The 15,681-nt window shown below is 56.8% G+C and overlaps 5 protein-coding genes across 5 annotated transcripts; 2 read left to right on the forward strand and 3 right to left on the reverse strand.

Annotated features, from left to right (window-relative positions):
* Positions 1-595: 595 nt before the first annotated feature.
* EsH8_IV_001143 (uncharacterized protein) lies at positions 596-1,519 on the forward strand (the record flags this gene model as incomplete). The annotated part of the gene is made up of 3 exons (XM_083266033.1): positions 596-1,142; positions 1,200-1,281; positions 1,420-1,519. 3 exons carry the CDS (start codon positions 596-598, stop codon positions 1,517-1,519), a joined length of 729 nt encoding a protein of 242 aa, XP_083124928.1.
* A 956-nt stretch (positions 1,520-2,475) lies between these two features.
* On the reverse strand, positions 2,476-5,150 carry EsH8_IV_001144 (uncharacterized protein; the record flags this gene model as incomplete). Its single annotated transcript, XM_083266034.1, has 3 exons — positions 2,476-4,236; positions 4,288-4,878; positions 4,968-5,150. 3 exons carry the CDS (start codon positions 5,148-5,150, stop codon positions 2,476-2,478), a joined length of 2,535 nt encoding a protein of 844 aa, XP_083124929.1.
* A 2,966-nt stretch (positions 5,151-8,116) lies between these two features.
* On the forward strand, positions 8,117-9,848 carry EsH8_IV_001145 (dynactin subunit 4; the record flags this gene model as incomplete). Its single annotated transcript, XM_083266035.1, has 2 exons — positions 8,117-8,403; positions 8,459-9,848. 2 exons carry the CDS (start codon positions 8,117-8,119, stop codon positions 9,846-9,848), a joined length of 1,677 nt encoding a protein of 558 aa, XP_083124930.1.
* A 344-nt stretch (positions 9,849-10,192) lies between these two features.
* EsH8_IV_001146 (40S ribosomal protein eS7) lies at positions 10,193-11,266 on the reverse strand (the record flags this gene model as incomplete). The annotated part of the gene is made up of 3 exons (XM_083266036.1): positions 10,193-10,559; positions 10,625-10,707; positions 11,105-11,266. The coding sequence occupies 3 exons, from the start codon at positions 11,264-11,266 to the stop codon at positions 10,193-10,195; spliced, it is 612 nt and encodes a 203-aa protein (XP_083124931.1).
* An 846-nt stretch (positions 11,267-12,112) lies between these two features.
* On the reverse strand, positions 12,113-13,128 carry EsH8_IV_001147 (DUF4448 domain-containing protein; the record flags this gene model as incomplete). The annotated part of the gene is made up of 2 exons (XM_083266037.1): positions 12,113-12,729; positions 12,789-13,128. The coding sequence occupies 2 exons, from the start codon at positions 13,126-13,128 to the stop codon at positions 12,113-12,115; spliced, it is 957 nt and encodes a 318-aa protein (XP_083124932.1).
* Positions 13,129-15,681: the final 2,553 nt, after the last annotated feature.

Raw genomic sequence — 15,681 nt, forward strand, 5'->3', positions numbered from 1 at the left:
AGAACAGCATGCAATCACGAACAAGTCTTCCGCCGTCTTGCTGGGCTCGGTAGGGCTGATGGTGAGTCCGCATATAATCGTTCGCCCAAGGAATATCCCCGACTTACATTTCGCGTGCGGCTCCGCCAGCTGCCCCCAGCATCATGAGAACCGTTCAGCGTGGGCGCCAACGACCCGACACCCCGCGACGCCCTCAATGCCGGTGCCCCTCCCCCGCAATGCATGACTAATCGGACCCCTCAACACGCGAACCGTTTCGGGCAGGGGCACGAAGGTCCGCGCCGAGGAGGCCAAAGAAACTTTTGGGACAGACGGGGGTGTGCCAGTCTCATTCGCTCGTTCCAGCACTACCGGCCGGCCCCCCCCCAGGTCGCAGCAGCTCGGATCCCGCGGTCCCTACCTAGGCTAATTAACACCTGTCGCTGGTGTTGTTTGTTACCTGTTCTTGGCCAATTGGCCTTTTCGAAGCTCCCTCCCTCCTCCTCCTCCTCCCCAACGGAAACACCAAACATCGCGTCCGCGTCACCCAAACAACTTCACACGACGGCTTCATCGCGCCCACAACCGCCCCCCGCAAACACCTCCGCCCGCTACCATGGTCTCAACCCGCGCCTCCTCCCGCGCCCTGTCGAGCGGCCGCGACACCTCCCCGACAAGCCCCTCTCCCCCCTCCCGCGCCGTCGCCGCCGTCGCCGCCGCCCCCGCGGCCGTAGCAAGGGACAACAAGTCCGCCCCGCAGGGCTGGTCCCACGCGCCGACGTCCACGACCCTCCTCTGGCTCCTCGTGTCGCTGCCGCTCGTGACCTGGGACACGGGCTACGTGCTCCTGCGCCCCTGGACCATGCCCGGCGGCCACCTTCACTGGCCCCTCTACGTCCCCTACAAGCTCTACGGCGAGGTCGACCACGTCTACGGCTGGAAGGCCTTCAACGCGCACAGCGGCTTCACCTCGGCGCAGGGCACGCTCAACGTCGTCGAGACCCTCATGTACCTCGCCTACGTGTGGCTGTACTTCTCGCGCGGCACCGCCGTCGAGGGCCCGGCCGGCGCGAAGAAGGTCGTCGGCGGCCGCGCCGGCGCGCTGGCCATCCTCGTGGGCTTCAGCGCCGCCGTCATGACGCTGAGCAAGACGGTGCTGTACTGTAAGCGCGCGGAAACCGGGGACACACACGGGGATGCTTTTGCTAATCTGGCGACAGGGGCGAACGAGTACTACTCGGGCTTCGACAACATTGGCCACAACGCGGCCCTGGACCTTCTTTTCCTCTGGATCATTCCCAAGTAAGCCATCCCCCTCCCCCCCGGTGCCAGAAGATGCCGCCAGAAAGAGCGCGAAGAACAAGAGGAGGAAGAAGCAGAGAAAAGAGAAAAGAAAGCAACGAGCAAAAGTAAACGCGTGTGCTAATTCGTCGGGGACAGTGGCGCCTGGATCCTCGGCTCGGGCTACATGGTCGTGTCCATGGGAAGCGAAATCATCGACGGGCTGGCCCTCGCCTCGAAGACGACCAAGACCGAGTAAGCCCCCAAGGCAGTAAAACTAAGTATCATGACCGGAGCGTTGGCGACGCGACTTCGCGAACCGCGTGTACATATCTCGGGTGGGTAAGGGTGGAAGCTAGTGAAAGACACTTTCGGAGCAATCTCGGGCGGCTGGAGTCGTAGCAACGTACGGTAGACCAAAGAAAAAAGGCAATATTGACAAGAGGACTGGCACGGGCCGAAATACGAAAAAAACGGACATATGTGTAATATATGTAGCCAAGATGATGCCCCCCCATGTCAGCGGCGCGTGGAGCATTGCTGGATCGCGGGGTAGGGTCCCGCATGCGCCCGTTCAGCACGGCTCCCTGGCAACGGCGGCAGCTCTGCCGGAGGCGGGCCCCCCTCTCCCCTCCCTCCTCCCAGCCTCGTGGGCAAAAGAATGTGGACTCGACCAGGACCGTGGATGGCAGGGATTCGCCGTAAGCAGCCAACGGCCGCGCCGGTTGGGCGAATGGGAGAGTGCCCGCAACTGGCACGAAAGCCGGTCAGCAACGGTTGTTTTCCCATCCTTTCAAGCCGGGGGGTTGCGTTGCGTTCCTGTAGAACGGCAGTGGAACGCGTTGAAATTGAAGTGGATCCCCGCGGCGGCCGTTCCAGGCACAAACGGGTGTTAGTTCACACACACACACGACTGATGGAAACGGCTCGGAGGGAGGAACGATTAATTTGATTTAAATGTCCGCCCGGTAATACGCAGAAATATTATTATTGTGAAGCTTTGCCCTGCCGATCCAGGGCTCTTCCCAAAAACTCCTTCCCTTTCATCTTTTTTGTTCCCAACGCCCGTTGCAGTCATGGCCCATCCAGAGGCCATTTATAAAGAGTGTGCGACAGGGTATCTATCTCTCGTCATGTCGAAGAAAACACGCCAAATGATGAAAAGAACGCGCCAAAGAACCGGAGCTCCGACAAGACGAAGCGACTGTTCCCGATCTATATCTTGAACTCGCTCATGTCCATGAACAGCTCCCATTCGGATTTCGCGCCGGACATCCTCGGGGTCGACAACCCGAAGTTGACCGGCACTGAGGACTTGCGGATCTGCAGCGGCATGGGCTCCATCTCCTCCCGGTTGAACTCCTCCTGCTGCTGCTTGACCAGCTCCACGTAATCGTTCGCATAGTTCCCACCGCTGCCGCCGCCGCCGCGACCTACGACGCTGCTGTGCCGGTTCGAAGACTCGGGCGCACTCGGGTAGGTCGAACTTGCAAACGACAGCACATCCCTGACGCGCCGGAGGCCATGCAGGGGCGTGGGGCTCAAAACTGGTGTGTTCTGGTTGGGCCAGCTCTTGTTCCGCGCATCGGGTGACGTTGGCGGCGCAGTCGAGTCCGCCGTCGCGAAGCTGAGACCGCCTGCCGACTGAGCATCGGAGACACCGCTCGATTCGGAAGACGTGGAATAGGACCGCGGGGCTGTGGCTGTCTTCGGGGTCACCTCCGGAAGGGGCGGTACATCCGGCACTTCCTCCTTCTTCACGGCATTGGTGCCGTTTCCGTAGCCGTGGACCACGATCTCGCAGTACGACACCTTCCTGGGCAGCGGCATCGGTGGAATTTCCTCGTCCGTTTTGCGGAAGAAGCCGAGGGATCGCCGGAAGGGGCTGCTGCGGGACAGGCTCCGGCTTCGACTCTTTGACGTGCCGGCGTCTGTACCGTCCGACGTCGACTGGCGACGGGATCTCAACTCATCGCGGCGCGACTTGGCCACGTGGTCGATGTCTGGTCGAATGTCGATGGTGGGCGACGCGACGGACGGCGGCGCCTTGAAACTTGATGCCCAGTCCGTCACGGACACGGACCGAGCCCGCCCAGATTGCGTCTCGCCATCCGTCTGTCTTCGCAGCAGGGTCCGCAGGTTACGCCCCTCCTTCCATGGCGGCAGCTTCTCGGTCGAGATGGCGAGGTGGTAGTCCGCGCCTACCGGGTCGCGGACCTCGGGGGGGGACCGCGTGCAGCTCTGAAGTACCTGGTGGACGGCGTAGATGAAAATCCACCGCACCTTTCGGGCGTCGACGAGACTGATCTTCTCGGCCTTGTCAACGCGAATGAGCGGCGAGATGGAGTCCTCCTCGAACTTTCTGTAGGCACGGACGAAGTCATTGTCGACTATTTCCGAATTCTGCATGTTCATCGCTTTGATTAGAGCACTGTGGGCCACCAGCCGCTGGTCGGGCTTGAGCTTGTCCCCGCGCCCGGAGTTGGTCGCCAGCCACGGGAGCGACTTCCGGCGCGCAGACCTCACATCGGGTGTTGTCTCGGGCAACAGCGGCAGTGGGTGTCGGAGAGATTGGAATCCGCAGCGCTGGTCGAAATCGTGCACGCTTTGCACAGCACAGATGCCACCCTGCGCGAGGGGCGGGCTGCTATCCCTCAACGTAAACCCCTCGTCGACGAGCAATTCGTACACAGCCTTGAAATCCTTGCTCATGGTGCTGAGCACCCTGGGTTCAAATATTGTGCTCCGCGAGTTCGGTGAGAGCGGCGGGTAATGGCCCAGCTTCCTCTTGTAAAACGACCGGACGAAGGACCGGAATCGCTCCATGTGAGCACGGCCTCCGGTCGAAAGGCCGAGGTTGGTCTCTGAGAGTTCATCTTCGAGGAACGTTTCCAGCATGAAGCCGGTTCGACTGAGCCGCTCATTCATTTCAATCCGCGCCCTTCGAATGAGGGTCCTGGAGATTGAGCTAATATGCTGGGGATTTGTGAGCCAGTTGAACAGAGTCATGAGTGCGATGCAACGTACCTCAAACTCGGGGCTATAGGAGAGCTCCTCGCCCATTCCAACGCAGTGAGTGAAGGCATCAATGTACATATCTTTCAGTTGGAAGAATTCGGACAAGTGCAAGAGGGCCAGCGCGTGGTGTGGTTGGCCCTTGACGTCCATATAGCCCTCCTCGTCCAGGTAAGAGATAAGTTCCGGCACGTTATTCTGATCGTTTCCCCGGAATTCTGACATGCTGTTCATGAGCCCAATGAGGGCGGAGCCAAGGTGTTCGCCAACGACTGAGCGGCGAAAGATCCAGGCGAAGAAATTACGTGTCGCAAGGTGGTACGCAAAAGCTTGTTCCTTGTCGGCCATTGGCGGCGCCGGAATGTAGATTTCGATTTGTTCATTGGGGTTGAGTTCATTCCACTGGTCCAGGTCATCAAATTGGTCATGAAACGACCGAGGCGACTCGGGCATGTCGTTGGCCATAAATCTCTTGACGAAGGTATGGCATTTTGCCTCGAGCAAGGCTGCGAGAGGAACCTTGAACGCGGGTCCTCTGCGCGACTGGCCTCTGCCGTATAAGTGCACGAGGCAGTTTCCGCCCCGAAACCATAATTCAGGATCCTGATAATTTCAGTATTAGCAAACCTACACCAATTTCGAAAATAATCCACGGCCTGAGGAGGCTCAATAGTGAAAGATCCAAAACTCACCCTCCTCAAATTGTCCCAGTCACTGCAGGACCTCGCCGCACCATCCCATCTCTTCACCTTTGCGTTGTGAGGCACCCGTCCCGTCATGGCGACTCCGAACTTCTTCGACGTCCAGTCTTGGGAATGAGTCGAAATTGTATCGTAGGGAGGGAGAGACAAACGAGATTGAGGATGTTGGATCATGGTGGAAGCGGAACCAGGCGCGTGAGACAGGCTGGGGGGATAGGGTCGTTGATATGTGCGATGGCTGGACATCTGGCAGAAACTTCAGCCTGGCTGGATGCGGCCAGACCTTCGCAGCTCGGGACGTAACAGCAGTAAATGGCGCCTATGACAGCAGGAGTTTGTTCCGGACCGGCAATAGACTTCCAACAACCCCTGGCGGATCCGCCTCGATCTCCAAAAGCAACTGGCTCAACTAGCGCGATAACCAGCACGCCCGTGGGGTTGAATGGCGATATCGAGTCGTGATTTATCCACGATCTTGTCGAAAACAGCATGCCCAGCCGTGCAAGTGAGATCCGGTTGGGTGGGGATAGTGGACGCCGAAAACCTTAGCCAACGACACCGAGAGGGCGGAGGAATGGCTTTATTCACTTGTCCCAGATCAGTTCAGCCCAACCCGAGTTTCGGAACTGGCTAAGCACCTGCGTCTTGCCTGATAGGACTAGTCACTTTGCCCATGGTCCGAGCTGTCTAGTGACGCGGCGGGAGAGACAAGGGGAGCTCCAAGCCATGTTTTGGGCCGAGCCGCCACGGAGGGAATGGACGAACCCCTCAGTTGTGACCCTGTCCTGGTCTCCAAGCTGGGGGTGCACCGGCATACTTTTTTTTTCGGGTTCGATATATTGGATTTCCAATAGACCTGTTTCTGCAAGGCTTGCTGCAGCTTCAGCTCATGACTGTGCTCCTGCTGGCTCATCGTCCGTGAGCTGAGGTGCCCCAAATGAGTAGCACAGGTGCTTCTGCTTCTGCCTTCCGGTGGCGACAGATGGTTTGTGAAGCCCTCAGACAGATACTGCGAATCTACATGCAGCACTATTTTGACGAAATGCAAGGCGACGTTGAAGGGCGCTGCAAATGCTGTGGTTTGCTGAATGCCAAACACACTCGCTCGGCATCAGCGTGTCCCCTCCTCTGGGACCGCGGGGTTTGCCCTAGCAAGCCGTGTTGATGCAATGCGTCCCTACTCGCCCCCTGCTGCACGTCGCAAGCACACAGTCCGGAGGCGTGACATGGGGGATCGCCGTCCTCGATACATTCTTCGCCGCTAGCTTGCATCGCCGATTGAGCTTGCTGATTGGCCACGGCGAGTCCCCCGCCTGCTGGAATGAGCAATGTCTTTCCGAATTTGGCGACAGAAGGAACCCTCTCTCTTGGGTGTGTTGGGATCAGTCATGTCTGCTGGTTCATCGGAGTCATAGGTTGACTTGTGAGCCGCCCAAAATTCCTGTAACGGTCCCAGTTGCATTCGGAGGGGTGTGGATAGGTAGTCGGCCGTCTTCGTCCTGGCTTAGTCGCCCTCTCGACTTTAGACTATTGGACCATTCGGCATATACGTCTGCTGACTAGGACGTCAGAAGTTCGAAGTAACGTCAGCCGCACAAGACCTGAAAAGATAGCAAGCCAACTGTCCAGGCCTATCTCGAGAACAGTACTCTTCCAGCACAGCTTTCATCAGGAACTGGGTGGTGAGGCTTACCAACCCAGGGTGGCCGAAGACGAACATCCGATGTAATGGGACGATGAGTGTGTGTTTCGATCTCATGGCTTCATGCCGTCGGCCGAGGTGAATACCCGTCGTCGGGGCCAGTATGAGGGCTAGTCTCCGCGTCATACGCACAACTTCAGATAGATATTTCCCGGCTTGGCATTTCTGAGTGCCTACGACCGGCGAAGCTCATCAGCGGCCTTATGCGACGAAATCACACGCATTGAGAAAGCCAAAACGCTGGCGTAAACGCTCAGCGAGCCATATGAGCGACAAAGCCCAGGCGGAATCAACGCATTGACGGTCCCTGGTTTGCAAAAAAAAAAAAAAAAAAATACCGGCACCATGGGGAAGAGCAGGTGTTGTGCATTGGCCAACAGCCCTCACAGTGCTGCCATTTTTCCCACGGGTGCCAGCCTCCCTCCGGAATCTGGCTTGCCGCCTCGAGGCACAAAGAAAAAGGAAAGACTGGCTGCCGTAGCGGGAGAGACACGGTTAGAGACAAGGCCTCAGTTCTCGTTCGCTTCGGGAGGCTTGCACAACTTAGAACGGCGTTGGCCCGAAGCGTTCTGCCGCACCCATGACAAAGTCTGGACCGCATTGACTAGTGCCGCGCGGGCCCGCTACGAAAGCGTCCAAGCTGAAGGATGAGCCCAGCCCGGTGGAACCTATTGTACAGCAAAAAGAAACCGTCGACGAGATAAGGTCCGCCAAACAAGCCTGGCGGGCGACATGGCGGACGGCAGAAGAGAAGGTTGGGAGACAAGCCCATGACTGGTGCGGAAAATAAGGACAGCCATTATTATGGTTAGTCGGCGACACCGAGGCACATCGTCGAGGCCCTTGAAGGAGACGGTAGATGTTGGCGCCCGTAGCAACTTATTCGGGACATTCTTGGTGAGAAGCCGGCGGTGGATTGACAAGAGCCGGTCTTCGGTCTTGTGTGTGTTTGACAACCAGGAGACCCGTTGATCAATACCGTCCGTCCGTTTTGGAATTATTTTCAATCACAAGACGAATTGCTCGTGCTTCGATCGTAGCGGCAGGCGCTTGATGGCAGATTAACGACGGTTCGAAAAACAGATGCACCTTCCGTGCGGGTGAGTGAGTGGTGAGACCCGGCCGATATGGGGAGGGTAAGAATCCCGGGCCGCTTACATAAGACGGGTCCTCTGGTAAAGCATCTAGTCAATACATTAGGTAGGTAGGTTTGGGGAGTGGATCAAGGTAGGCCCGTCTTCTATAATCGGCCCCCGCCCGGCCTCGACAGCCCGCCATCCTCCGATATGCGAGAAGCACTGTCGCGTCTGAGAGACAGCTCTTTGCAGATTCTCAAACGCGGTCCTCGAGCTCCTCTGCGCTGCACAGTCGCCTCTTTCCCCAATCCAAACCGCTCAGTCTCCGGAACCAAGCTCGTCTACACTATGTCGGCACAATAATGGCGCCTCTGACCCCCTACACCTACATCCGGTGCCCCTGCTCCGAGACGCAGTCGAGCGACGACGGTTCGTCGACGCCGGGCAGCCCAGAAGACGATGAGCGAACCTTCGACCCTCGCGCCCCGCGCGCAAACTTCAGCCTGTACCCCCTGGAACATCTGATGTACTGCGAGGACTGCCACCAAATCAGATGCCCGCGGTGTGTCAACGAGGAGATTGTCACCTACTATTGTCCCAATTGCTTGTTTGAGGTTCCTAGCAGTAACCTAAAAAGCGAGGGCAACCGGTATGCGCGAAACCTTCCCCCCGGAACCGACTCTGTCTTGCTAACGGGAATGCAGGTGCACTCGCAGTTGCTTTCAATGCCCCGTTTGCGTCGGCCCCCTCGCGGTTACCAGCCTCGACGCTCCCCCAGAGAGCGGCCTGCTCACCACCGACACCTCGGCGCCTCAGGGCGGCCCTTACGTGCTGAGCTGCTCCTACTGCAACTGGAGCTCGACCGAGATTGGCATCAAGTTCGACAGGCCCAATGGCATCCATGGCCAGCTTGCCAAGCTGCAAAATGGCGGCCAGCCCAAGCTGACCCCCAAGGAGCACAAGGAGAGGAAAAAGGAGAGTGGCGGGAGCTACACGTTGAAGGCGGAGGATATGGACGCTGAATTGCAGTTTGCGCAGCTGAAATCCTTCTACCAGAATCAGCTGGCCAACTCAAACCCCTCTGCCGGCGGCCTATCGTCACTGGGCGACCTTGGTCTCAACTCGCCCAGCTCCTTGTCCCGCATCATGAGCCTCTACTCCGGAAACAACTATGGACTCAAGCAGTCGCGCGGCAAGGTCCAGATTATGCGGGAGGCCGTCAGTCCCGACGAGGGCCTGAAGGCCACCGACTTGGATGAGTGGGAGGCCATCGAGAAACTCAAACAGACTCCCCTCGACGACACGACCACCATTGCCCAGAACTCGCGACAGCAAGATGCCGTGCGGTTCAGGGACGACCTGCGGCCCGTCCCCTACCTTCTCAGGACCAAGCGCTCCAAGCGGTGTTCTGTCTGTAGGCACATCATCAGCAAGCCAGAGGCAAAGATATCCAACACCCGGTTCCGCATCCGCCTCGTAGCCGGCAGCTACATCCCCACCATCACCATCCGACCGTTGAACTCGGAGGCGCAAAACATCCCCTCCACCGCCCGCCCGCCGATACCCCAAGAACTGTGGCTTACGCCACTGAAGCCTGTGCAGTACCTTTTGACCTTCAAGAATCCCATCTTTGAGACGGTCAAGGTGTCCCTGGCCACCCCGTCGAGCACACCGGGCCGTTTCGCTAGCACCGTGACGGTGCTGTGCCCGCAGTTTGAGATCGACGCCAACACGGACATGTGGGATGATGCACTCAAGGACGACGGCGAGAAGGAGCGCAGGAGGGGCGAGGAGGGCGGCATGCAGCAGGCCGAGGTGGGCAAGATTTACGATCGCGGCCGCAACTGGGTGAGCATCGTGCTCGAGGTCGTGCCGGCTCTCCTGAAGCTGGAGCCGGGCGAGCCAGGCGCAGACAGCGGCGCGCTGCGGGAGGACGAGGACGTGCTGGAAATACCCATGTTTGTGCGCATCGAGTGGGAGACGGAAGCCCAGCACGATGTGGGCGCGGCGCAGAGCAGGGAGAAGGAGGCCAGGGAGAAGAGGGAGCTGGCATACTGGTGCGTCCTCGGCGTGGGACGCATCAGCCAAAGTTAGGAAGACTCTTCCACACGTGGACTCTCCGTGTCTCTAGCACGGATTTAAAAGAAAAAACCTTGATACCCAGAAACATTTCAATTCACATAAATCACACACGATCATCGAGAACCAGGGTGGTAATGAGGAGGACACGGTCAAGTTTGTGGTATATGCATTTTTGGGGCAGCCTGTAATTGAATCGCCCAAGCTACATCCTTTAGACGCCAGACCCTTTTGACCAACCAGTCATTGCCATGCCTTCATCGCAGCAGACCAAATGCCAAAACCATCATTGACCGACCATAATTCCCCTTTTTTGTAGTTGAAAGTCACCAAACAAGCCTCGAACAATAAAAGGCAGTCTAGTACTCAGTGGCGCCGCTCTGGGGGAACTCGAAGGTGACACCGCGGCCGGTGAGGCGGCGGTAGACCTCGGAGTAGGTGTCGAGGCGGTAGTCAACACCGCCGCGTTCCTTCTCGTCGAGAACGACCTTGAGGAGCTTGGAGCCGTCCTCCTTGGTGCGGAGGCGCTTGCCGACGATCTCGACGGGGTAGACGAGGTCGGTGAGGATGGCGTCGTGGACGGCGGTAAGAGTGCGGGAGCGGGGGCGCTTCTGGGTCTGGTTGTTGCGGGAGCGGGCAGAGCGCTTGGGGCGGGGCAAGATGCGGCGGGAAGCCAGGATCAGGACGTGGCGGTCAGAGAACTTCTTCTCGAGCTCACGGGTGAGGCTGTTGGGGGGGGGAAACCATGAGTATGTGATGGACAGGCAAGGCGAGGGTTTCAAAAAACTTACCGCTGCTGGACGCGGTGGAAGCCCTGCAGGGAAGGAACGGGGACAAAGATGACAACAGCCTTCTTGCCGTGGCCGACCTCGATCTGTAGAAAGATCACAAGTCAGCATGCGAGCTCCAGGACGATGCCTTGGACCGCTTCCCGTCCTGTTCCTGAGAGATTATCATTCTTTTCAGCGTTCAAATCTCCGCCGCCACGGCAGCCGGATGACAGCAAGACAAATAAAAATACATCCAGACTCGGGCAGCACGATAATCGGCCCCTTCTCCGCCTCCTCCCTGATGTATTTCAATCGGGGAGAAAGAAGTCCGGGTGTTTTTATCGCTCTGCGCTCGTCGATGGGCGTTTTGTGTGGCTTTGCTGAACCGTGACGGCAGGAACAGGATTGATTTTTTCCGGAAAGGTTTCATTGTGTCCACCCGAGGACTTTGGGGTTTTGTATTGTTTCCATCGCATGGAAATCTTTTCAGGTAGTTCTCACCTCGCGGGCAGAGACGAACTGCAGAGGGCGGAGGGCGACCTTGAGGTCGGCGGTGTTGCTCTCGAGGTCGTACAGGGCCTGGGCGATGCTCTGCTCGAGCTCGGAGGGGGTTTGCCGCGAAGGGCTGTTGGGGGCGATCTTGTTCAACGCGGGGCCGGACATTTTGGCTGTTGTTTGGTGGTTTTGACTGGCGATGGTCGGGGTTAGTTGTTGCTCGAGCGGACGGGGTCGGGAAAGTCAAGAAAATGTTCGCGAGACACACCTCGAAACGGTCCAATTGAGATTGCGGTGGGCGGGCCGAGTGATTGGGGTTTGCAAGCCCTGGATTTTGGGCGATGTGGTGGTACGTGCGCTGATGGATTTTCTCGCTTGACTGGGGACATTCATGAAGTGCCCCACCTTGTTCGTTGAAGCGGCGCTTGTCCTCTTTTGGCCGCCAGCAGGTTCGGTCTCCACACATCTTTTTCCCGGAGCGAATCCACCGAGCCGTACGGAGGTTCAAGAGACGGCCCGGCCTCGTGATGAATGATGGCTGGTTGGCCACTTGCTTTCCCTCAGCGTTGCTCTTGCGGCGTCTGCGGAATTCTTGTATACTGTATATGTTTCTGCAATATAATGTTTATTCTTACAGTCGAGTTTGAAACCGCTGTTGTCACTGCTACAGTCTGCATATGTTTAGTTGTAGTTATATCTTCCTTCCTGAATGTGAGTGATGAGATGTGATGGTGAGCCGTAATGTCCAGGCTATACTCCGAGCTATCCATCGCATGGGGCTTGGGTCTTTTTTGAGATTCTTGCGTTTTGTGACATGTGTTAGGAGTCTAGAGGGTCAAAAACATATGTTGCATTGTTTTCGTTTCCTTTAAATGATTTCTTTGTCATAATTAGATGTATTATATTATGTTGAAATAATTCCCAGCACAGCAATATTATTAATTACAACCAGTGCAAAACGAATGAAAGTTTAGATTTTACACATCATCACCCTTGAGCCAAGCACAATGTCTTTCACAACATGCCCTGGGCTTTGTAGTTCCTCTCCTGCCTGCTCAGCTCTTGACGAAAGGCATTCTCTCCAGATGGCGGGGGAGGCCTTGGCGGTGCCGGCGGCGGCGGCATCATCTCAACGCCGCGGTCAGGAGACGAGAACGCGGTGTCCCCGAGCCCGATCTTCACATCAGCAGCCCTCTGGCCGCGGCTCTTGCCGATCCCATAGCCCTGGCCCGGGGACGCGAACATGCCCTTTTTGCGGCCGTACCACCACACGAACCAGGCGATGCCGACGAGCGCCAGCACGCCGAAAACGATGGGCAGGACGATGCCAAAGACGTTGGGTCCCCGACGGCTTCCAAGCGACCCCAGGCCGACGATGCGCACCTTTGGGCCGAGGTGCCGGCCGGTGATGGATCCGTTTGTCGCCGGGACGGCCAGGGCGAGCTGGACCTCCAGCGCATCGCCGGGGGCCATCTCGTAACCCACGGCGGCCCAGGCGAAGTGTCCCTGGGAGGCCGGCATCATTTGGGAACTGAAGCCATGTCCAGGTTCAATGTAGTCGGTGGCACCGTAATCACCCTGGACCTGGACCACGGTGAGCGGCGAAGGGAAGAGGTCGGCATCCCAGGTGACTAGGGCACTGTTAGCGGCCGTTGACGTCAAGTCGTCGTCTGCAAGAACAGGTGCTCACCCCAGTATGTCTTTCCACCCTCAATCTCGCTGTTCAACCACGGCGAGCAGAAGGGTTGATCGAGGCCGCCGGACCCCGCTTCCTTGTTGCACAGGAGGAAGCTGCCGGCGCCGCTGGCGTCTGCCGTCGGCAGGGTTGTACTGCCTGGGAAAGCGGACGTTGTCTTCCCATCGTTGACGGTGGGGGTGACGGTCACGGAAGCACCGGTGGCATCGACCGTCACCCAGGGCTGAAGGGGTTTATCGCTTTGTCGTGGGAGAATTGCAGCGTCGGCAGCCCGTGACAAGACTAACAGGCTGGCCACGAGGGCCAGGCCTCCTGAGAATCTCCAAGTAACCATGACACACGATGAAGATAGCTCGTTTAACCAGAACAAGCGATATGCGAAACGAAACAGGTTCACTCAGAAATTCACATCAAACTGAAGACTAGCAGGGAGACAGCCACGGTTATGTATCGAGCATCGGCATTGAACATGCAAGAATAAGATGATGCTTAACCCCGTGGGATGGCGCTCACGGGACACCTTATTTTCCTCGTCTTGAAACCCTTGATTTCGCCTCCTAGCCTGAGCGACCTGCAATGCAGTCGGGAACCTTGGTTGCCCACCCGTCGTGCATTCACGTTGGTCTCGCCGCGCATACATCCTGCCATATTTCGACAACCCTCTCATGTCACAAACATGTTTATTGAATAGAATTAAAATTAGCCATGATAGCATCCACGAATGTCTCTATATCTACTCAATGATTGTTACAGTGACGTAGCATCAAATGGTTCGGCGGTCATAAGGATGGCTGAGCTCGTGCGGGATACCACAGGAACCACTAATTGGCGGCGCCGGCCGAGACAAGACAGCTAGCTGACCGCGGGACCGCACACGGACATGCACCGCCGTAAGGTTATGTTCTGCAGCGAACGCTCCTTTCCGCGGTTGAGATGGCACGGTCCTGTAGCCCAACGCCGAGTTGCGAAACAGGGTGAGAGCGGCCGACGGGCTTGGCTACCAACCCATGCAGGTGCAGCAAATGGGCTTCGCCACGAAACAATGCAGGAGCCTCCGACCGGCTTTGCTACAAAAATGTCTCGAGTAGGTGGAAGTCTCCTATGGCTGGGGGAAAAGGCATCCAGTCACATCTGAAAGCAGCAGATCCAAGGAAAGACTGCGGGATTGCGGACCGACGGAGGCGGAGGGGCGAGCGCCTCTTTCCACAGCAAGATCCGCTTCCTGAACGTTTTACCTGTTCACATACCGGTACGGGCGCAAAGTTGTACCCATGCTCGTCACTGGATTGCGTTATATCGAGAACCATCACTGGCCATATGTGGTGCTCGTCGGGCTGTTGCAAAGGCACATGGTGTATGGCGAAATGGGGGCTAACGATGAATATATTTAAGCTTCCTCGCCGAATTCTAACCTCGGCCGCGCTCAGAATTGCCCGCAAGCTTAACTTCGTGAGAGGTTGCGGGCCCGGGTTTGGACGCAGCATCCCTGGTTCATCTGAATCAAGAGATAAGCAAAGGGAATGGACAAACGGTGTAAATGGTCGGAATACATTCCACTCCTTATCTCATGGCAAGCGTCACTTTCTTGAAGTGCGCGGCCGAAATCATGCATACTTCTTGGTGCTATCCCGCCACTCTCACGGCTATGGATCCTCATGAAGGCGGATGAGACATCAGCTGGTACGTATAGTATTATCCCTTGGGAATTCTCGTGTTCACCGGGGCCGGCAACACCGGCATCTTCAATGTCGATATATTAGGGACCACAGCTCGCGCATCATCAGTCATTTACCCCTGACGTAAGGAGGACAGAAAGTAAAAAGAGAAACTCGCCGCTTTTGCCGTTGCAGCTCTCTCCAACGGCATAACTTGAAATCTCGAGAAGTCGTTGGTTATTTGGTTATAACACAGAACTCGGTTCAATTGGCTAGAGAGGGAGCTGCTCACCCCTGCCAAACCCAATTCATTCTTACCTCTCTCATAGGGTATGGCTGACTAGCCAGAGACATTCTGATGTCGCCGAAGCCCCCTTTTGGTACAGAAACCAATCCTTTTGTAGATGATTTTGACTGTAATGGTTGACTGGCAAGTAGACCCTCGAAACAACAGACTGACTGCTGTAGCGAAGCCACAAAAGATGTGTTGCGAACCCTGCTCATCAACACCGCTTATAACGGCCAGTGACTGCGTCGTACGCCTTGCCTTACACCAAATACCCTGGCCTCGTCATCCCGCATGTATTAATGCTCCAGAATAACCCCGCGCATAAATAAATAAAAATTCTATCCTTGGAATTTGGGTGGTTTTCCCTAATTTGAACAGATGCTGTTTGGCGCGACTCCAACATTCCTGCGCCGGCCGGGTTGTGGTGGCGTGTTTCGGGGCCGGGTGGCGTGCTGCCACTTGTAACCACATCGTGGCGATACCTTTTCTGACCCGAGTGCATTCTTGTGTATTCTGAAAAATCACGAGGCGGTTGGTGAAACGACTTGAATATCGATCCTCGCCGAAGTGCTGTTGCCTCTTTCAACGTCGATTCTGGATACACAGGGGCATGCCATTGATGGGAACCCTTGGACATTCAAGCCACTTGCTACTCTGTCTGGTAGCTGGAAAGGAGGATGCATTCTCAGGGCGATTCCCTAAAGGGCTTCCCGGCTTGCAAGGGGCTTCTTCGCGGATTCCATGTCTTGGGAACGACAGAGCGCAGAAACAATAGTAGCATAACTCGCCCTTGATTTACTGCCTCTCTGCCCCTCTCTGCCTCTCTCATAAAGATATATCGCTTTGCCTGGATAACTGAAGAAAACTGTACTTTATTTCCCTCGCCGGCTTCAAGACATGGCCACGATAGCATCAGTCTGACAGCCACCAACGACAAACCACG

The sequence above is a fragment of the Colletotrichum jinshuiense genome, chromosome 4 (genome assembly GCF_051148585.1).
Source record: "Colletotrichum jinshuiense chromosome 4, complete sequence".
Taxonomy (NCBI): domain Eukaryota; kingdom Fungi; phylum Ascomycota; class Sordariomycetes; order Glomerellales; family Glomerellaceae; genus Colletotrichum; species Colletotrichum jinshuiense.